At 37.0% G+C, this 23604-nt stretch overlaps 2 protein-coding genes across 8 annotated transcripts in view; both read right to left on the bottom strand.

Moving 5' to 3' along the window:
- Positions 1 to 23604, bottom strand: part of LOC129732029 (GPI ethanolamine phosphate transferase 1) — a 385316-nt gene that overhangs the window by 149940 nt on the left and 211772 nt on the right. The gene's annotated exons all lie outside the window — the stretch shown is intronic.
- On the bottom strand, positions 6038 to 8291 carry LOC129732030 (uncharacterized). 3 transcript variants are annotated; one of them, XM_055692489.1, is made up of 3 exons: positions 8213 to 8291; positions 6264 to 8102; positions 6038 to 6205 (listed from the first exon to the last, which is right to left on the bottom strand). In XM_055692489.1, the coding sequence occupies exons 2-3, from the start codon at positions 7979 to 7981 to the stop codon at positions 6115 to 6117; spliced, it is 1809 nt and encodes a 602-aa protein (XP_055548464.1). In that variant the 5' UTR covers positions 7982 to 8102; positions 8213 to 8291; the 3' UTR covers positions 6038 to 6114. The 3 variants fall into 3 exon arrangements, with proteins under 3 accessions (XP_055548464.1, XP_055548463.1, XP_055548462.1); XM_055692488.1 differs by lacking the exon at positions 8213 to 8291 and having other exon boundaries at positions 6261 to 8202; XM_055692487.1 differs by lacking the exon at positions 8213 to 8291 and having other exon boundaries at positions 6264 to 8202.

The raw sequence follows: 23604 nt of genomic DNA, 5'->3' as shown, positions 1-23604 counted from the left end.
TGTTCAAAGTTGGGGGAATTATTCATCTACTGTATCTTTGGAAAAATCCCAAATTTGGTGTCGATTGGAATACCCCCCGCTCTCCAGGACTCCCTTCTTTATTGCAAAGTCGCGCAATTTTTGTCAAAAATTTCTTTTTTCTTTTTCTTATAATTCATACACTTAAGATGTCCGAAAAATACTGATAGATGATTTTCGAAGAAAATAAACCAAGGAATCCAGAAAAATATAAGTTTTGACCGGAAGTGTTGCCAGATAAATTATTTTTGTATTTGAAAACTAAATTTACATTTTTCGGCAAATGCAGCCATTTTGATTTTAAATTTGATAATTTAATCGTGTTTCTTGGGAAATTTCACATAAGAAACAACTATCATCCCGAAGTAATATGAGCCAATCTCGAGATATAACATTTTTATGAAATAAGTTGTAAATTTTGTAATTATTTTATTTTATAATTTATAGACGTAAGACGCCCGAAAAATAGAGATAGCTGAATTTTGAAGAAAATAAACCAAGGAATCCAGAAAAAAATTGTTTTTGCCCGGAAGTGTTGCCAGATAGATTATTTTTGTATTTTAAAATTAAATTTGCATATTTTGGTCAATGCAGCTAATTTTATTCTAAATTTAATGGTTTCATCGTGTTTCTCAGAAAATTTTACGTAAGAAGCACCACGGAGTGGTAAGTGCTTCAACACTTCCGGTCAAAACTTATTTTTTTTCTGAATTCCTTGGTTTATTTTTTTCAAAAATCATCTATCAGCATTTTTCGGACATCTTACATCTATGAATTGTAAGAAAAAGAAAAAAGAGATTTTGAACAAAAAATGCGTGACATTGCAATAAACGGGAATGTCCCACAGAGCGGGGGGTATTCCAATCGACACCAAATTTGGGGTTTTTTCAAAGTGACAGTAGATGAATAATTCTCCCAACTTTGAGCAAAATCTGTGATAGTCGTGTCCAAGTTTGTGCTTTTTCGTGGTCACTTCATATGGAATGACCCATATATATAACATAAATAAAATACAAACACAAATACACTTTTCACATTTAAAAGTTCAAATCCTGCCGATGGTTATAAACTCTGGCCATGTGTCGTACTGGTTCATGCGAGCCGTAGTTAGTACGGTGAGCCCCAAAACGCAGCAGCTGTTGATGTCATTGAGGACAGACAGTGTAAGCTAAGCGACGAAAGTATTTCAGGGCAGTCATAAACACCTAGCAGGATTTTGTGGGCCATATTTGCGATGAGATCCTGCCGTCGTTGAAAGAGCGGTGTTAAGCCAACTAATGAACCTCATACGGTGGCAAGTTATCTGGATTCCTCCACAATAACGAACGACAAATACGACGGACGAAGCGTTTTTGAATGCACTCAATTCGATTGGGCCAAAACTCAAAGTGTGGATCCCAAACAACACAGCTGGTTTCTAATATTGGTCGCACCATTGAGCAGAAGAGAGTGCGCCATGTAACTGGATCTTGAAATTCTTTCCCAATTTTTAGGATGAGTCCTAACTGTCGATTACCTTCACTAATGATCATTTCATAATGTTGTCGTAACGTGAGCGGATCATCCAAAACAACACCAAGGTCAGTAACAACAGTATTACGTTGCAAGGGCTGAACATAGATACAGTAGTCATGCATCACTGTATTTTTTTTCCGAGAGAAGCTGATGACTGTACATTTTAGATAATGGTCATGTTGTTGCAACCACACCACTCTGCAAATAGGTTAACTATATGTGTGTGTGTGTGTATGTGTGCGTGTGTCTATGTGTGTGCGAAAGAGAAAAAAATATAAAAATAGCACTCGTTTGCTAAAACTTCCAATGATTTTTTGTCTCCAGTAGGACCTAAAGAATGGCATTATTGCAATGCAAGCATACCTACACAGTTACAAACCTTTCGATGCTGGCTGGGAATTCTCTACAGCATATGGTTTCGAAAACCATTCTAATGTGTGTATTAAAGACACTTCTTTTTTTTAAGAGTACCCACTTTGGTTGGTTAGCGATAGTTTTGGGCAACTCAATCGTCAGTCTCAAAAACTTATTTGTGAATTTCGTAACGCAAGATTTATACAATAAATACATTGAAATAGATCGAAACTAGAATATGTATCATATCTAAGAAAACAACAATAAACTTCGGTTTTCAATGAACGATCAGTGTTAAGACACTCATAAAACCGTGGTTCATTTTCGTAAGCCGGTTCATATGAACGGCTCTAAAGATGATCGCCCATCCCTCATGACAGCGTCTTTTACCGAAACAGCAATTAGCATTCATCATTATCACAGAATTTAGTCGCCACAGTACCAGTAACGTGGAACTGAATGCCACATGAATAAAACCAGTAGAGTCAAAGTTACCAAACTTAATATCTTTTTTATTTTCATGCTTTACAATTGACCTTATATATGGATATTGCAAATCCATCGATTATTCTTGTGAAAGCTGGTTAGCTTCAGGATATCAAATAACTCCGAAGTTTTATATTATTAAACGTGATGTGACTGAGTTTTGCCTTGCAGCAAATTATGGATTTGGACGGTGTTCGGAACACACTATTTTAACTATTCGCCATGTTTTTGCTAAAACATGTTTGTAATGTCATACATACCAAAATCAATCTTCTTACACTCAGATTTCAATGCTTGAACACGTCAAATGCCAAAACACGTGGAAATACCATGGATTCCAACAAAAATTGATATGGGTCGATATAATAGAACGATTAGGTTCGTTCATGGGTATTCATATGAAAAGAGCAGTAGGGATTAGCGTGCAATTTATTTAATTTAATTCCCAAGCACAAATCATCTCTCACTCGTTTTGTTTACGTTCAGACATACGACCGTATCACAAAGTACTCCAGGATTCTAACCTTGGGGAACATTAAATACGAATGAAAGAGAGAGATAAGCGATGAAAAAACGCCAATTTGGCAACTAGGTTTCACATGTCAAAGGTGCCAGATCTCTTCTCAATGCGCAATGTTGATTAACTTTTTCATCCGACTCGTATAACTGATGGTGACGGTGAAAGTCCTGCGGAATAATAGAGTGCATCACAAAAACCGTGAAGGGGTTAAATATTATGTTTATGTTTAATTTTATATACTTTCACCATAACTGATCATTATTTTGTTGACCATACAAAAGGTTTGTGACCACCAGTTAAAAATCACTATGATAAAACAATTTTGGAGCTTTCTCAATTCATTGTTTAGCAATAGAACAGGAAAAAAGTGTTAAAACAAATACCGTGGAATGGGGTGAAATTGATCAGTGGGGTGAAATTGATCACCCAAAAATTCGTGATAAAAATACTAATCAAAAGATATTGCTCTTACAACACTAGGCAATGTTAACGTGTCCTTAAACGCAAGTTTTGCATGATTCACATATTTGTCAAACTTAACCCTTGCATGTCCGGTGCAATTTTTCATATTTTCGAAAAATTCTTCTAACTCAGTCAAAACTCAATCAAATTTGATCAAACAACTTTCCAAATAACATAAAAAAGTATTGAATTTACTTATAGTACTCTTAGTCGACGGTTAATTACGTTGAATTTGGAGAAGTGAGTAAAGTTTGATAAAAGCTCAAAAAATGAAATATTCAAAAATGATCATTCCATACCATTAAAAAAATATTGATGAATTCGCAGGAAACCACAAAAATTTTAATTTCAGAGCTAGTTTTTGAGCTGTTGCAACAAACCGAATTGAAATCGGTCTAACGACGACAGAGGCGACGCGTGGCCAAATGGGCTACCTGTTCAATCAACATTTGTAACACTGAAACAACACTATCGTGATAACAGTTTCGAAAACTTTTATCTCTCTTCATTTATCTATATGGCAAAGAAATTCTACGGTCTATTATGACCGCGAGTTTTCCGATAAATTTCTCGTAGAATAATGATATCTGTATCATTTCATAGAGGAAATCTTTATCCTCATTTATCACATCATGATTCTCAATGATCGGTTTTAATCGTAAATAACTCTTGATCCGTCGAAGTGTAGCGGCGGCTGGGGCACTGGTTTTTTCCCTATTAATGTGATATTGCACTCGGCGTTTCACTAACAACTTCTTCCGATTTACTTGGTGTTTATTCACACATCAACTTACACTACTTATAACTACACTCTACCTTTACACCTTCCTTTTCTTTTTTCTTCGGTGGGACTCCGTGGTTTCTCCTCACCGGCTTGATCTCTACTCCACTGACTCAATTCAATTATCCAAATATATCCCTCTGGCCGCAGAACAGACCAGATAGCTCCTCAACCGCGGTCCAACTTTTTCTTTTATTTTGTAAACCTAAACATAAACTTTAAACAAAACATTGTTACCGTTGCGCATAAACCTAAACATTAACTTGACACAAACCTTGCTGCTCTGCTGCGCATGACTAAGGTCAATAACTGTTTACCTAATGTGTTGTTCTTGAACTTCTTGCGACTGTGTTGCTTGTCGCAGCTTATGTAAGTAAAAGGTTAGGTCATTGCAAGAAAGCTAAACAATTGTTGAACCGAGTTCCTCTAGCTGACCAACCTACTGAGATGTTTTTTTTTTGTTTCTTTTTTTTTATTTATTTATAATTTCTCTTCTACGTAATACTACAGGAATCGAAACGATACATATCCCCATAATTATTGAGCTTGATAATGATAGTTATCAAGATGATAGCGCGGGAAGTTCTAGTGGGGTATATGGTGGTACTCAAAATTCCCTATATTACACTTTAAATTTTCTACATTCCCTAACCTTACGATGATCCTCAAGCGTACTCCATTCCGTGTCTTCCTTCCGGGCTTTCCCGTTTCTTGCTGCCGGGCTCTCCACCGCCTTCCTGTATTCTGACTTACCATTTGGTCGATGTTCAATATTGGATGTGGGTGGTTTAGGTGCTTCGTGCCTTTATATTGGGTTTTCGTTGCATCCTGGTTTTCACGGTTGATTATAGTGACGGTGATCGGTTGCTACGTGATATGATTTAGCCCTCGCAAGTTGTTTTCGGTGACTGAAACTGTATCCTGTTGTGATCTTCTCATGCGTCATGTGTTGATTATTTTGCGAAGTGAAGTATAATTACTCCAATCTTTAGCTCCATTTCTTCCGGGTTTCTTAAACCGGCAAAGACTTGGCACTGCTGCCGAAACTCAACGCGATGTGCTGTTGGACGTATTTCATAACTTCAGAAACTTTCATACGAGTAATTACCTTGTGGTAAAGATTTTCTTGATCAATATGAAAAATGCTTATGCAAACTTTTGTGTATAAGTCACAACTTGAACATTCTATTCTCTGAGTTTAATATTTGTGTGTCGGCAAACCTCTAATATTGCAACCAGGTTCAACCATGTATTTGATTTTCCTACTATCAATCTCTGCTCGCTGACATTTCTTTCTTGATGACCACCGACCCACCACCGTCAATTGATTATCTTCCGCATGGTTCGTCTTTCGATTCGATTGTTGCTTATCTCTCGCCATCTCGTGCTTCGCTTGTTGCTCATCTCTCGCCATCTCGTATTTCGCTTGTTGCTCATCTCTCGCCATCTCGTACTTCGAGGATATTGAAAAATCTGATCTTTTTTTTTAGGGTTTTTTTTTTGTTTTAAATTCGTTATTTCTCTTTACTATTTTTCCTAATTCTGAATCGTATATATATATATATATATATATATATATATATATATATATATATATATATATATATATATATATATATATATATATATATATATATATATATATATATATATATATATATATATATATAAATTTTTTTTTGCGCTTCAAAACCTGGTTCTAGTACTTCTGCTTCTTTTTTTTCCAAAACATTTGATTTGAAACTCGGTTCTAGTACTTCAGATTTTGCTTCTTTTTTTTTTTCAAAATATTTGATTTGAAACTTTTCAGACCTTTGACGTCTTGGAAAAAAATACAAATTATATTTTTTTGGTTTTTTTTTTTCGAGACATAGCAAGATTATATTTTTTTTTTTTCGAGACACAGCAATATAAGCTAAATAAAATGTCGGGCATTACTTACATTCCCATGTATCATCATTTATACATACCATATCCATTAGTGTTTTTTTTTTTTTTTTAAGGGTTTCGCAGCGCTCGAAATTGTTGTGTCTCTTGCCCCTTTTTTGTTTCCTGGTTGTAGGTGGGTTCTGTAATTAGTCTCGAAAAAGGTTATATATTTGTAAATACATGATGTACCCCTACCACCTGATTTTGTTGATACTTTTCTTGTTACTAACTGCTATTTTATCTGATTTATCTTCCTTAGGAGCTCCTTGCGGCTCTTTGTTTATTACCTGTGCTTCTATTATGTCTCGTAGTGGGAGTATTTCCGACTTATTTGCTTCCTTTATTTCTGTAATTTCCGCTACGTGGATATTTTTCGTAAATTCATCCTGCCGTGGTTCCAAATAGTTTTCTATTTGTAATAATTCATCCTCCATTTCCACCACAGTTTGGTAGTTACGAGGGTCGTTGTTCAAAAGTATATCACCAAATCGTACTAAATTCGGATTTTCGAAAACTTCCTGGATGTCATTGTTTCGGTTTGCTATTGTTTTCTGAGTTGGTGTATGATGTATTATCTCGATATCTTTTATATTTACTACCGGTCTTTGAGAGCTATCTTTGAATGAATTGTTTCTTCTGCATGCAAAAATATACAAACTTATCAACACTATTACTCCTACTGTTGTTAAACCACCAATTGTCCACCCCGAGGACAAAGGTGAGTATAGCATGTTCTCTAAAAATGGTCTTTCTCTTTTCAAATCCTCTATGTCCACTCCTAAATCAAACAACTTTTTCCTATCATAAACCGATAGTACAGAAGTGTTTTTATCTAAAGATGGGATAAATTTCATTCGCCAGCTATCTAAAGTAAAATTCAATATGTTATAGTGTACGTTAGTATACACGGCCAGTTTATCTGACAATGATACATTCGTGAACGATATTTTAACACTATCCGTTTTAATTCTCATACCCGGCGTTCCATTCATTCCATGAAAAATGACAATCTCCATTTCGTCCGGGGTCACATATTCCCATACATTAGGTTCCTCACTAGCAAACCAGACATCATGATTTATTTTCAAAATTCTTATGCTACAACTTTCCGTAGAGTTCCTGAAGTACAAATTAAGTAAACACTTGTTTTCTGAAGATAGTTTTACTTCGACTGCACTTAAATTGCATATTTTATTTTGTGCAAAACTTAGACACTCTTCGTACTGTGCACTTGATATTACAAAGCCCCAGTTCTTTTCAACTTCCTTGATTAATATATCATCATCCATCTTAATTGCTACCACATATGTTCCATTCACTTGTGGGACAAACACCCCCCTGAAAGCCACGAGTTTTTGTTTAGACACTAAAGGGATATTCAACTTTAACATTAAAATTTGATTATTCAAAGGCTCATAAGATATTTCAATGATTGAGAGGAGTCCAGAAAGGATATCGCTCTTACCATCTCCCGGAAACGCCAACCCATTCGGAAGTTTATCTTCGGCTTCATGCAACAGCGATACTAGCTCCGATATTTCAACTAATTGCATCATTTCGGACACCCCTTTTGTGTTCCCCAGTAGAATTTCAATAATAATATGTTGTTGATCTTTTAAATTATTTATTAGAGTTTGAAGTTGAAACCCAATTTCCATCAATTCTGATTCCAAGTATAATATATTCTGAATAGTACTAGTGAAATTCAAGTCATCCTGTACCGTTTTTCTAACCGTGTTGAAATTGTTCATGATTTTTTTAATTTTATCATCAACGTGATACATCGAACTATCAACAAATTTATACATGGCATCTAGTGTTCCAGTTTGATGAGTAATTGACGTTCTTAGAGACTCTTCATTTTTCCTAAGCCTGTCTATGTTTGTGTCAATCCTAACCCTGTCGTCAGAATCCATGCCTCCGACAGCCGTAATGATTCCCCTTTTGTTCCGATTTGGAATAACGCTCTCTATAAACTCGCCTGAACTTTTACGTTTACTCAGCGCTGACCACAACTCGCTAGTAATTTGATTGCACCTGGTTTTTGAAATTCTTTGTGTTAGCAACTCACAGGTGAAATTGAAATTTTGCGCTGTTTTTTCTAAAGCCATAATACCATTTTCTAATTCATTTATAGGGACTCTTACCTCCAACGTATAGGTTCCCATTCTCAATAGTGGGTCATTTAACTGCTCCATGACCAATCCCCCATGAACTGGTACTAGTGTTACCAGCAAAACGACCCTGTAATCCAAAGAGAAGCACGTCTTTTAATGTATTGTCTATGTATTGCACGCGGTCATAATCTTGTCTTGGATTAAATTCTTTACTCACGTCTTTACCCTACTGTACCAATTGACCTATAAAAATCTAAACCCACTCACACAAATCCACGCCTCAAACACTCTGGGTAGCGATCCCTTATTATTATCTTTCATTCCGGGTTGCGATCCCTTGACCACCCATTCTCAAACATTCACACGCGCTTCCATCTGAAATTAACTCAATTTACCCTATAATCGTCATTAGTCATCATTTGAGTCTGCCTGTATTATTTCTAGTCCTATTTCTTCTCATACTTTAATTTTGAATACTTTTCCATTTTGCTATTTCCCATGTCATGTCATTTAGAGTTTTTTTTTTTTTTTTTTTTTAATTGAATATCAATAAAACATTATGATATTGTTCATTATTTTTAAGCCTTTATCGCGCTCTTCTTCCGGTGTCGAACATTAAGAATCTTTGTCTGGATTCTTTTGCCGATACTGTTCATACTTTCTTTTCAGCTTCAGTATCTTTTACAAGTCTTACATTTTCTCACTTTGTAATCTATATTTATTCTCACATTGATTTTTTTCTTTGTCACATTAAAATTTTCTTCTTCATATATATATTTTTTTCCCCTGTATATAATAAATCTCTTTATTCCTTTACAAATGGATTGCTTGAATCTCATTGCCACATAACTTTTCTTCTGTCTTACTTCACAAATGGATTGCTTGAATCTCATTGTCATATTAATCTTCTTTCGTCTTACTTCATTTTATTTTGCTTATCATTTCCCCGTTTTATAATTACTTTATTACTTATTTTTACTTCATTGTCTATTTCATATCCTTTCGTTTTTTGTAATACTTGGTTTTCTGCCGGGGGTTATTTCTCCCAACACCGGACTTACTCTGCCGGGGGTTATTTCTCCCAACACCGGACTGATTTTTTCAGTTTTATTTACACTTTTTATTCTTCAGAACCTTTTTTTTTTTTAAAATTGTCAACCGGGGGTTATTTCTCCCAACACCGGATTAACATATTTCGGTTTCAATTAATTTGATGTCCCCTTTTCATCGATCGCCTCCAAAGAGTTGAACTGCTTAATTTAAATATTTTTTTCTTTTTCATTCTAAACTATCGCTTATTTAGATACTTCATCACTCTGTCACTCATTTTATAATCATAATTATTTTGTTGCTATTCATAAGGGCTTATAAAATTTACACTCTGTATAAAATAGTGAAATTTTTCATAAATTCAATTTCACTTTGTTGCTTGGTTTGGATTAAACCTCGTTTTTTTTTTTTTTTTGCTCGTTATACTCTTTCCTTGGTTTAACTAATTTTGGAACTGTACCAAAATTAAATCCTAAAACTACCGATGAGCTAGTACATAACGTGGAACTTGAATTTACTCGAAATATTTTCGGAGGCGATTATTGTGTATCTTCTCTAACTTCTTTCCGTTTTTTATAATAGTAGTTTGTTCACTTGGTAGATCGACGACCTCATAGGGTCCTCTCCATAGCGTTTGTAATTTTTGGCCTGTTCCTATTGGGACTGCCTTAACCAGTACCAACTCTCCCCACATCGGTTGCCATTCTTTAGATGTCTTATCGTATATTTCTTTCCGTTTTTGTTTCGATACTATTAGATTTTCTTTCGCAGTATCATGAAGCCTTTTAAAACTGGCTTTCATTTCGTAGATGTAATCCCCATAAGTCAATTCCATATCCTGTAGTTTATATACGGAATTTGGAATCCGAGCACTTCTTCCGTAAACTAACTCAAACGGTGTAAATCCCGTAGATGAGTTCATTGTTGTATTGTATTCGAACATAAAATAGGGAAGAAGTTGATCCCAGGAACCTGGATCACTTCCCACATACTGTCTAAGATATGTCTTTAGCTCTCTGTTTGATCGTTCAACTGAATTAGCTTGCGGATGATACGCAGAAGTTGTTATCTTCTTTATTTTTAATATTTTACAAACATTTTTCATTAAATTACTAACAAAATTTGCTCCTTGATCTGTAACTACTTCCATTGGTGTGCCAAATTTGCAAATGAAATTTTCTACAAAGGTTTTAGCTACAGTATAGCTTTACTGATTTTCCATTGCCGCGACTGTAAGATATCTTGTTAAGTCATCTTGAATCACCAGACCGTATCTATTCCCAGAGTTGGATTCGGGGAGTACGACAATATCCATAAAAATCTTTTGAAAGGGTTCAGACGAAGTTGTTGTAATTTCCATTGGAATTTTGTTCGCCATCCATATTTTATTCTTTTGGCACGATTCGCATTGTTTGACATAATTTTCTACGTCTTTCCTCATATTGTCCCACTGAAACATAGGGCTAATACGTTTCAGCATACGTTTACTTCCTACATGTCCTCCTAATGGACAATCATGAAACTCCTTTAAAACTGTTTCTCTATCCTCTGGTCTTACCCACATACGATCTTTATTCGGAGCATATAGGGTGAAAATTTTGTCAAATTTTTCTGCTATAAATTTTAAAACGTTTGCTTCTGGTGGAACTTGTAAATTTCTGAAAGCTATTATTTGAATATTTCTTGCTTCTTTCACGTATTCTGGGCAGTTTTGGAATGCATCCACCAGTCCTTCGAATAAGACTGAAGTATCTATTCCTGAACGTTTAGTACCATTTAAAATTAAACCCCATAACTTGCGGTTTGGTATTGAAAATATTCTACCGTTCAAATAGTCTTTCAGCCCATGAGGCAGGTCTACAAATTCACTCAGTTCTTTGTAAGCCGATCTACTATTGACGATCATGAAGGTAGCATCAACTTTGTCTACATCGATTTTCTCTTTGGAATAAATCAATCTCTTAAAATCAAGTAGATTATGATTCAAAGCTTCTGCAAAGTCATCGTAACTCAATCCCTTTGTTTCTTCGGGATAGTCATCGAAGCTAAAGTCAATGTTTTCCAACCCATCCATGTGTGGGTTCCAACTAGTTTCTTGCTTTCTTTTGAACAGAGTAAATCTACCTGACTCGTCGATGATTTGTTGGCTTTGATTTGCTTCATTAACTTGCTGCTGCTGTAGTTGTTGTTTTTCTTCCTCTCGTTTTTGTTTTCTAGTAATAACTGCAACACATGATACATCTGGATTAAGACGTGATAAAAAATCTGCAACAACATTATCTTTTCCTTGCTTATACCGTATGTCACATTCGAGACCTTGTAATTTTAGTCTCAATCTGGTTAGCGTTGGTGAAGTTTCCTTCAGCCGCCAAATCGAAACCAAAGGTCTGTGATCAGTATAAACTATGAGTTTTTGATTGTATATGTAATGTTTGAATCTGTTTACCGCCCAAACGATGGCGAGCAGTTCTTTTTCAATTGTGTGATACTTAATTTCAGCACCTGTTAGCCCACGACTGGCGTACGCTATACTGCCTGTGATCGCATAACTGTAACATTCGACATTTTATGGATTTTGCGTTTTTTGTTGGGACATGCTTAAAATAGTATGTACTTTTTACATTTGAAAAAATATGCTAATGTTTGTTTGAAAAAAGTCGTAAAAAATACCAGGTTGTTTTGTCACATAGCGTAAATAACCGCATAATTGTAACACTACTTAACCTTTTCAACTTTTTTGTCATAAAAGCTTCCATCCAAATCCACTTCTGCATCCTTTGAAACTCGGAAGTTATTCTGGTCCGGTAGCCAACTACCGGTGATCCGTTTCTGATGTTCAGCTCATGCTTGTTGAATACAAGAAAAACTTCATTTCCACTGTAATTTATTCCAAAAGTAGCTTGAAAGTAACGGCATAAAAGTATCATTGCAAAAATTTCAACCAATTAGACTTCAAAAGTAGTGTTCAACGTTTACATAGTGTAAAGTAGTGCTTTCTTCGTGATACTAAGTTTAGTTGAACTGTCTATTTGCAAAAATATATTGGGAACAATGCATTTAAGGTCAAAATATAAAAGTGTCATTTGCTCGAACAACCAATTTTGCAAATGTTACAATTATGCGGTTATGGGCAGTATAGGTTTATCTAAAGTTTTTTCATTTGATAATACCGCTCCAATTGCATAATCACTTGCATCCGTAGTTAGAACAAAAGTGTCTTTATAATTTGGCCTAACTAAAAGAGAATCCGATGTCAAAAAATCTCTCAATTTTTCAAACGCTTTCTGACATTCATCTGTCCAGACGAAACGTACGTTTTTCTTCAACAATTCGTTTAAAGGTTTTCTGATTTCTGCAATTTTTGGTATGAATTTGCCATAAAAATTTACCGTACCTAAGAATGATCGCACTCCCTTTACTGTTTTAGGAATAGGCATATTTCTTACAGCTGTTATGTTATCCTTCATTGGGCGTATGCCTTTTTCGTCAACTATGTGTCCTAAATAATTAATTTCGGTGCGCAGAACTTGACATTTGGTTGACACAATTTTTAAATTATGTTTTCGTAACGCTTTCAGAACCCTTACTAATTCTCGGTTGTGTTCTTCAATTGTTCTACTATATACAATTATGTCATCCAAGTAAACAATAGCTTGAATGTCCCCAAGTTCATAAAGTACTGTGTTCATCAATCTTTGAAATGTTGATGGACTGTTCCTTAGCCCCATAGGCATTCTAGTGAATTCATAATGGCCTTTTGGGGTTGAAAATGCCGTTTTAGCTGCATCTTTTGGGTTAATAGGCACCTGATAAAAGCCTGATTTTTAATCCACTGTAGTAAAATATTTGCTATGTCCAAGGTTATCGAGAATTTCATCGATTAGTGGTATAGGATAAACAAAAGGTTTAGTAATCAAATTAAGTTCTCTGAAATCTATCACAATTCTATATTTCTTACTTCCGTCGGCATCTAAGTCTTTCTTGGGTATGCACAGTACTGGTGCATTCCATGGACTCGTACTAGGCCTTATTATACCTTGACGGTACATTTCATCAATTTCTTCGTTTATTAATTTCTTTGTACTTTCTGGGAATCTATATTGTCTTTTATTTATTGGTATATTAGTAGTTGTTTCTATATTGTGAATTGCTGCATCTGTAATGGTCAATTTATCTCCCTTTAAATAGAATACGTCACTGTATTCTGACATGATAGCCTTCATTACCGTATAATCATGTTGTTCTAAATGATTCATGTTAAGTGAGTCTATTACTTTAGAAACTTCTTTCAGTTCACTTAGGTTTCTACTCTCTACTAGACTATAGTCTTGTCTGAAATCTATATCTTCAGCATCAACTGCTTCCGTGTATAACTTCACATCATTGTTCGAGTAATCTGCACTCATTTGTTCATAAGTATCAAATTCTTGTTCCATCCTATTAAAATCATCTCGTTCATTTCCTACAGATATTCCTATGTGCTTATCTGTTAGATCGAAATATGTGTCCTCTAAACAATCAGTTTGACATTCTTTTTCGTTATTATTTTTAACTCCAATATATTCTTCAATGCATTCAGTTTGACATGATTTTTCATTTGATAATATATATTTATGTTCAGAACGTTTCTGAAGCTCAGAATCTTTGCAATGCGGCTTTACCTTGCACTCAATTAACCCTCTGTTTTCATTAAATACCTCAGTATATGTGCTTCCCATATTTAGCTCTTTATTACACCCATTGTCATTTTCACATGGCTTGCGCAAAATAATTGAAGTAAACTGTTCGCTTATATATATTGTATATTGTTTTAAAAATTGAGCCCCAATGATTGCCGGGACACATAAATCTTTCATTATAAAAAATTTAACCATGTAACATGAATTCCCTATTAATAATCCTACTTTTACTGATCCTAATGTTTCTTCTTGAGTTAGATTAAACCCTGTTAGTAATACCTTATCTGTATAATCTACATTTTCCAATTCCATATTGATAACGGTATTCCATCTAATTAGATTATTGTACGCTCCTGTGTCTAGCATGTACCGTTCTGTTTTTCTCGGGTTATCGACCGTAGCAATGTTTAAAATGAATTGATTATTCGCAGTAAATTCGATACTTAACTTCTCGTGTGCTGGGATGTAAGTGTTAAACTTTTCCCATAAGTTAGTAGTACTTTGACACATTTTGCTCTGATAATTTTCCGTCACGCTTGCTGAAATATAATTGCATTCGGTCGTATCCCTCTGAATGCGTCTCTGTTCGTTATTTTCTATATGTCGGAGTGTTTGGACGCCATATTTGACACCCCCAGAATTCAGTTTTTTTGTTGGTTGTAGTTTCTTCCTTCATTGTATCCTCTATCGGTTGTATCCTGTCTAGGAAATTGATTTTGATTTCTATCGTAATTGTTGTTTGGATAATAAGTGCCACCGCTATTTTCAGTGTATACTCTATTTTGATTAAACGCTTGATAGTTATGAGGTTGTGAAGGCTGATTGAAATTGCTTCTATTATAAGAACCATTAGACTGGTACCGATTGTTCGTATAACCATTTTGAAATCCGTTATCTCTAAAATTTTGCTGATTCAAGTTTCTAGAATTCCATGAATTATTATTGTTCCCTCTATAATGATTATTGCTTCCACGAAAATTATTATTGTAGTTATATTGCTGATTATTGTTTCCTCTAGAATAATTATTGTTAGTTCCACGGATGTTATTGTTGTAGTTCTGATGCTGATTATTGTTTCCTCTAGAATGATTATTATTAGGGTTTTGTCGTGTGCTGCCTACCATTCTCGTAGGGTGAAGTCTGTTATGAAAGTCTTTCAGTTCTTCTTCATCGTCATATTCTTTTTGGAGCCACTCTAATAAATCTAGAAATGATTTTTCCCTCTGTGATTTTCCTGCAAACGCTAATGCTCGACTGTTCAGACCTGCTAAAAAGTGTCTTCTTAATGACGCTCCTACAAAACATTCGTCATCGTTATCATGGTTTTTCAATTGGGTTGTTTGGTGGTAAAGTTTTGCAGCCCTACTTCTGTATTTTTCAAAACTTTCGGTATCTCCTTGAACTAAAGTTTCGATTTGTTTGATTAGAGATCCTATCGTCGATTCTCCATTGAAAGCGCTTTCTAAATTCGTTTTAACTTTCTCCCAGTTGTCGTCTTCTATTTCTGTGAGTCGCGTTAGCGCTTCTCCTCTTAGCTTTGTGTATACAACATTCAAGAGCGGTGTCTGATCTTCTTTTTCTGGTATTTTTTCTGCGAAGTAGTCGATTAATATCAGAAATGGACGAAGTTGTTCGTGCTTCCCATGAAACTCCGGAATCGATTGCATAGCCATGACCATTGGAAATTCGTAAGGTGCTGGGTCTGCCATCATGAATTTTGGTTTCAACGTCCGATTGAAGTAGAAACTGTCTCTCGAAAATCGGTCTTTCAATTTCTCTATAACTACGCAAAAACTGGTTTCGTCTAAGTCTAAATCTTCAATTTGCTTTAGACTTATTTGGTTGATGGAAATATTATTTTCCACAAATTCTACTTCTAGATCTTTGATATGATCTAGGAATTTACTTTCTATGTAGCTACCACTTTTTTCTTTTTCTACTTGCTTGAATGACGAAGTAAAAGGAAGATCCTCCCAAGCTTGTGATATCTCTAAAACAGATATGTCGTTCTGTTCGTATGCTGGAATGACAATTTCCAGACAATATTCCGAATTTCGGCGTTGTTTTCGTTTCTTTTCAGGGATTAAAACTGTTCTATTCAAAATTTTCAAAGATAATTCGACTTTTGTCTTAACGAACTCAAAGTCATCTGTTAATTTATTCCAATCTCTTGTCGGAATTTTATCTTCATATTTCTTTAGAATAGATTCAAACTCTTCTAAATGCTCTTCTAGCAACCGCCTCTTTGTATTAACTCCCGTTTGTGTTCTCGCCCTGTTTATGCTCTTGCAGAGGTTCTTATACTTCCTGTCAATATATTCTTTAATGTCTTCCAACCTAGTCATCTACTATATTTTTTCACTTTAATCTATCACTAGCGATCACACACATCTTACGAAAAGAAAAAAAAAACAAAAAAAAAATGGCTTGAGTTACTCACCACAGCTTGCCTACTTCCATGTTGCACGGTTGATTTCGTCCTTTATTGCAGGCGTTCCTAACACTTCCTAGTGTTTTTCCTGCTGTCACCATATGTAGCGGCGGCTGGGGCACTGTTTTTTTCCCTATTAATGTGATATTGCACTCGGCGTTTCACTAACAACTTCTTCCGATTTACTTGGTGTTTATTCACACATCAACTTACACTACTTATAACTACACTCTACCTTTACACCTTCCTTTTCTTTTTTCTTCGGTGGGACTCCGTGGTTTCTCCTCACCGGCTTGATCTCTACTCCACTGACTCAATTCAATTATCCAAATATATCCCTCTGGCCGCAGAACAGACCAGATAGCTCCTCAACCGCGGTCCAACTTTTTCTTTTATTTTGTAAACCTAAACATAAACTTTAAACAAAACATTGTTACCGTTGCGCATAAACCTAAACATTAACTTGACACAAACCTTGCTGCTCTGCTGCGCATGACTAAGGTCAATAACTGTTTACCTAATGTGTTGTTCTTGAACTTCTTGCGACTGTGTTGCTTGTCGCAGCTTATGTAAGTAAAAGGTTAGGTCATTGCAAGAAAGCTAAACAATTGTTGAACCGAGTTCCTCTAGCTGACCAACCTACTGAGATGTTTTTTTTTGTTTCTTTTTTTTTCATTTATTTATAATTTCTCTTCTACGTAATACTACAGGAATCGAAACGATACAGAAGAACTAGAAAAGTTCGCTCGACGGATGGCGTTGTGATATGCAATGTCAGTATCATTCAGGTTTTGTCCAACGATAATTAAAATTATGTTTATGATCTTTTTGCCTCTAAACTTTTCGCATGAGTAAAAAACCTATCTTTGTTTATCAAATCTTAGTTCAATGCTAAAGCGTTTCCTTGGACGATGTTAAAATTTTGAACTAAAAAGAAAGCAGGGCGTAAGAAGACAAACGTATACTATGCGGACTATGCGAGGTTCAAGTTTTCGAATGAACAAAATGGGTGTAGAGGTTTGAATGAAACGTCGACGGAAGAATTCCACCACATTGACAGAAATAATGAATGAATTTGCTCGTTTTTCATTTGCACTACGAAAGCTCTGAAGATGGATCTGCGAACTCTCGCGGCCACGTGGTCTCTCTCTCAAATTTCAATGACGTTGAGAGAAGAAACAGAAAGGCATAGCGAAACAGATTACCAGACACTGAAGAGAGATGGTGTGTTTGAACCAAAAATGTCATTTTTACGCGAGGCGTCGCATTAGTAGTGGTGAGCATAAATGACTGCGTCTACACTGCCGCACTTGAAGGTGCAGCGAAGTGTTGAACGACGGTTAGTTCAGGTGAAAGGTCTGAACAAATGGTAGTCATTATTGCGTGTGGCCGTGTGGGTTGTGTTGCGTGTGAGTTGTATGGCGTAGTCTGAAGTGTAGCCCATCAGGTTACATTCTTCACGGTGCATAAATTTCCACTATATAGAAAATAAAATAAGGATGTTCGGGATAACATTGAAATTACAAATAAATTACCTTCGATGATTTTTCATCCACTCTACAAATGTGAAAAAATCACTTTTTTCTGAGATTGTCTACCTGTCCTATGAACAGGTTGAACAGGTGGTCGAAACTCCTCTGAACGACGATCAAATAAGAGAAAATTTAGCAACAAGCAGCTTGTGAACCAAAATAAACAAATTTTAACCTGAAATATCGTTATTTTCGTTTCCAAACTAGCTGTAAATGATATTTTTCAGTACAGAAATCATCATTTATCTTGAGTATATCGAAATAAAGCACATTGCCAAAAGAATGTATGGATTTCAATGGTGATCAATTTCACCCCAATTTACCTCATAGTACCTCATAGAATTATCGAATTTATTTCATGAAGTAGACGATAGATATTTCACCAATAGCCATAGAGGTTTAGTGGAGCACATACCACTACTTGTTTTAAAATTATATTATTTCGGGAAAAAATGTACATGAAGCTAGTTAATTGGAAATTGTTATAAAAATTGATCAATTTCACCCCGTTCCATGGTATATCCTTTATGAACCTGATGGCAATAGGGCGGGGTCCTAGCGTGGTTAGTAACATCTCCGCCAACCACGCTCCACGTCTGGGTTCGAATCCTAACGCCGACATAGGTGTCGATGGTTGTGGGGTGGCGTGATCCACTCACAACCAACCCAATTGGTCTACATTCAATCCTAGCCGACACCGGGAGATTTTCTGAGGCGAAAAATCTTTGGGATTACACCTTCCATCGCATGATGAAGTAAAGCTGTTGGTGCCGGTCCGTTAATCAACGGTTCGTAAGTTAGGGTCCTGGGTGGAGTCGCTTCCCGGGCGTCGGTAATTGGCGCAACAACAGTGGCGGAACTAGACCGACGAAAAATAAGCGAGAATAAAAAAAAATCGCAAAATCCTTTTCCACAAAATGAACATTCACTTTTATATAACAGGCAACACGACTAGTCGATTCTGTTAAGTGACGCTTAGTTAAGAAAATGGAATTGTCGGAAAAAGACCGTCGTAAATCAATTAACAATTTTTGTTTAGTTTTAAAGTTATTTATTTTCTAGCTCATATGCGGTAGCTTAACGGAGCAGTTTTTACAATATATTGGCTTTTAAATTTAAAAAGAAGCGAATTTTGTTGGAAGGAGTGATCGTTACGCCCGATTTGCTGGGGTTAGTATGGCATTGCCGTTTTCTGGTTGGGAATTTTTAGGTTGGGAGTTGCATTTGTTTTTAAAGAACTGATTTACATGAAAAATAAAACTGACTTATCTCTTATAATTAATAACTATTCGCTTATATCTAATGTCTAATGAATTATTTAATTTTTTGATTTATTGCACTGCTTCAGTTAAAAGTTTGTATCGTAGCAAAGTCTCGCTATGAGTGCCGCGTTGTTTCCGCTTTGTGTAAGCTTTCTGTGTCTCCAGTATGCTCGTCAATCAGCACATAGTGGGTTGGGGATTCTGGTGAATATACAAAAGTTTTTTTTTTTTTGTCAAACGCTAATGTCGGCATTTTTTAGTAACTAGTATAGTTCTGACATACACTGGAAATCACCGCTTCCCAGAATATCTCTAACGGGAACGTTCGGTTGTCTTCCTCGAGCCCGAAGGGAATCTATTAGCATGGACCTAGCACCAAAGAACTCGGTACACGACCAAACAATATGCTCGATGTCATGGTAGCTATAGCCACAAACGCAGTGATTACTTCTACAAGCCCTATACGAGAGAGGTGCGTGTTTACCGTGTAGTGAATGGACATAAGTCTGACATCACACGGATGAAGTCCCGACCGACATCCAACCCCTTGAACCATGCTTTTGTCGATACCTTAGGAGAAATGGAAGGTAGCATCGTCCCAGTTCATCTGAATTCCATGATAATTGCCAACTATTGAGTGTTCTCTGACGCAAAATACTATAAAATTCATCATAAGTAATTGGTCTTTCATGAATATCGCCATCAATAGCACCCACCTTAGCTAGAGTCAGCCTTTTCATTGTCTGAAATGGAGCAATAAGAAGGGACCCACGCTAAGGTAACCCGGTAATTTTTGTCTGTTAAAGCACTTAACAACCACCGTATTTCCCCAGGAAATACGGGGTGTGCTTCACAGTCTTCATCGATTGCAGAGCCTTGATGGTAGGGATGGGCGATACTAGCATCGATACCAGCGGTATCGATACTAGGGGTCGCGGCATCGAGTATTTTGGCATCGATACTCACCGCGAGAAATGAGTACCGGTATCGATACTTTTGTCAGTATCGCCCATCCCTACTTAATGGCACTGAGAGTGTCTGTGAAGATGAAGTAGTGGTCTATGGGTAGGGTTTCGATGATCCCAAGGGAGTACTGAATAGCAGCAAGTTCTGCGGTGTATACGGAAACAGGAGCATCGAGTTTGTAGGAGGCGGTAAAATTTTCGTGGAAACACCGAAGCCAGTGGACTCATCTAGATTAGATCCGTCAGTTAAATACATTTTATCACAACTAACAGGTTTGAACCTATTGGAAAAATCTTTGCGATCTCTTGCGGTCGTAATTGATCCGGGATACCAATAATGTCCTTTTTCATGGTGGTGTCGAAGAATATAGCATTATTAGAAGTATCTAAAAGTGCGACATTGGAGGAAACGTATGAAGAAGGATTAATATCTTGAGCCATATAGTCAAAATATAAAGTCATAAATCTGGATTGAGATTAAAGGTCGACCATCCTCTCGAAATTTTGATTTACTAATTGGTTCATAACTGTGCATCGAATCAGCAACCGGTAAGAGAGATTCCAAAAACGATGTTTCAACGGAAGGATACCCGCTAACACATCAAGACTCATCGTATGGGTCGACTGCATGCAGCCCGAGGCGATACGCAAACAATGATATTGTATTCTCTCTAACTTTGTAATGTGCGTGTTCGCAGCGGAGCGAAAGCAAAAACAACCGTACTCAAGAACTGACAATATCGTTGTTTGGTATAACCTTAGAAGGTCTCCTGGGTGGGTACCCCACCAGGTTCCGGTAATCATATGAAGAAAATTAATCCTCTGTTGGCATTTTTGTATCAGATATCTAATATGACAAGCCTAGGTGCATTTAGAGTCGAACCAGACCCCGAAATATTTAGCGACTAAAACCTGAGTAATTGTTTTACCCGTTAGTAGGAGCTGCAGCTGGGCTGGGTTATGCTTCCTAGAAAAAACGACCAGCTCAGTTTGCTCCGGAGAGAATTCGATACCCAGCTTAAGAGCCTATTCAGACAAATTGTTTAGGGTATCTTGCAAAGGTCCTTGCAGATCGTTGGCCTCGCTTCCAGTAATGGATACAACGCTATCGTCTGCAAGTTGCCCTATCGTGCATGAATTTACAAGACATTCATCGATGTCATTGACGTAAAAGTGATATAAGAGAGGGCTTAAACATGAGCCCTGGGAAAGACCCATGTAACTAATTCGGGAAGTTGTCGAATCACCATGTGAGAAATACATATGCTTCTCTGACAACAAATTGAGCAAAAAATTATTCAAATTTGGTGAAAGTCCCTGCAAATGAAGTTTCTCGGTTAAAACTTCTACAGAGACACAGTCAAAAGCCCTCTTAATGTCCAAGAATGCAGAAGCCATTTGCTCTTTTCGAGCAAATGCGAGTTAAATTTCAGTAGAAAGCAACGCTAGGCAATCGTTCGTCCCTTTGCCCCGGCGAAAGCCAAATTGAGTAATTGACAAATTATTATCAAAAACTTTGCCGAAGACATCAAACCGATCGAACAAACCGTACGGGCGGAGACCTAGCGTGGTTGATAACGTCTCCGCCAACCACGCTCGACGCTTGGGTTCGATTCCCACCGCCGACATAGGTGTTGTTGATTGTGAGGTGGCGTGATCCACTCACAACCAACCCAACTGGTCTAGATTCAATCCTAGCCGACACCGGGAGATTTTCTGAGGCGAAAAATCTCTGGGATCACGCCTTCCATCGCATGAGGAAGTAAAGCCGTTGACGCCGGTCCGTTAATAAACGGGTCGTGAGTTAGGGTCCTGGGTGTGGAGTCGCCTCCCTGGGCGTCGGTGATTGGCCACAACAGTGGCGGAGCTAGACCGACGGAAAATAAGCGAGAATAAAAAAAAAACGCTAGGCGTTCGTTGAGTATCTGAAAGTAAACCATTTGTTTCGACCCATTTGTCTAACCGTAAGAGGATCATTTTCTCCATTAATTTCCGGAAGCAAGAGAGCATAGCAATCGGTGATCAGAGGCAGGTTTCCCGGGTTTTCGAATGGCAATAACTTTTACCTCCCTCCAATCGTGCGGATCAATATTTAGCTCAAGAAACTTGTTGAACAAATTCAACAAGCGTCTTTTTGTAGAGTCGGGTAGATACTTCAACGGGTTGTATTTGATTCTATCCAATCCTGGAGCCTTATTGTTGCACGAGAGGAGAGCCATTGAAAATTCCAACATCGAAAATGGAGGCTCTTCCATAGTTACTAAAAACGCGTCGCTAAAGGTCTTCTATTCCGGTACAGAATCCGGACAGACCTTTTTGGAAAAATCGAGTATCCAGCGGTCTGAATACTCCTTTCATTTGAAACGTCACGATTCCGCATGCGCCTGGCAGTATCCCAAAGAGTGCTCATCGCTGTTTCCCTCGACAACGTCTCAACGTCAACGTGTCCAGTACCTCGTATTTTCGAAGCAGCTTAACAGAGCCGTACTTCCGGTAGCCCTTATACGCCGAGGACTTTCGCGCGTACAGTTCAGAGCACTCTTTGTCCCACCACTTGGTAGAAGGACGCCGTCAAGTCGTTACCCCGGGTATCGGTTTCGTCTGAGCTTGGGTCACGGCGTCAATGATCAAGCCAGAAAGAAGTGCGTATTCTTCCTCCGGAGCAAGTTTCTCGTAGGACTCGATGGATTCCAAAATAGTCTTCTTATAATACTTTCAATCAATATTTCGTGTGAGGTCATACGCAATAATGATTGGATCCGTTGGAGTTGACCCATTAGCAATTGAGATAACGATTGGTAGGTAATCACTACCGTGGGGATCATTGATTACTTTCCACCGGCAATCTAACGGTGGAGGATTAGTAACACGTGTCGCTTCCCCAGTATTCAAAAGTGGCATATTGAAATCGTCGATCAAGTTACAGATTAAAGAAGATCGGTTGTCGTAGTACAGCGACCCCCATAGCGAACAGTGAGAGGTAAAATCTCCCAATATCAAAAAAGGCGCGGGAAGCAACTCTGCTATATCAGTAAGTTGCCTCTATTCAATCCGCGCGGATGGAGGGATATATATCGAAGCAAGGCAAATGTCTTTTCCATTCATATTCGTTTGAATGGCAACGACTTAAATATTTGAGATCAAGTGAAGGTCGATTCTAAGAAAAATAGCACTTTTTGATCTCTAAAAGTATCCCTCCACAGTGTGAATCTCGATCTCGACGAATTATGTTGAAATCGTGGAAATTGAGTTAATCATTTGAATTGAGAAAAATTGCACAGAGCGCAAACGCATCACAATTGTATATGCTCATCAAATGTGAAAATAGATCGAATTTGGGGATGAAACTTCTGCTGAATTCCTAACCTCTTTCGACGTATTAGTCATCAAAGATATGATAGCTGAAATGAGAGGCCAAGTTGCTGCAAGTTGCTTCAAAAAGGTTTTCACTGTAGGGAGAAGGGCAAGAAGAATGCTTCGAAGAGGATCTGGTATATTGAATG

Source organism: Wyeomyia smithii, chromosome 3, assembly GCF_029784165.1.
Source record: "Wyeomyia smithii strain HCP4-BCI-WySm-NY-G18 chromosome 3, ASM2978416v1, whole genome shotgun sequence".
NCBI lineage: Eukaryota > Metazoa > Arthropoda > Insecta > Diptera > Culicidae > Wyeomyia > Wyeomyia smithii.
This window is presented reverse-complemented; position numbering and strand designations above follow the sequence as displayed.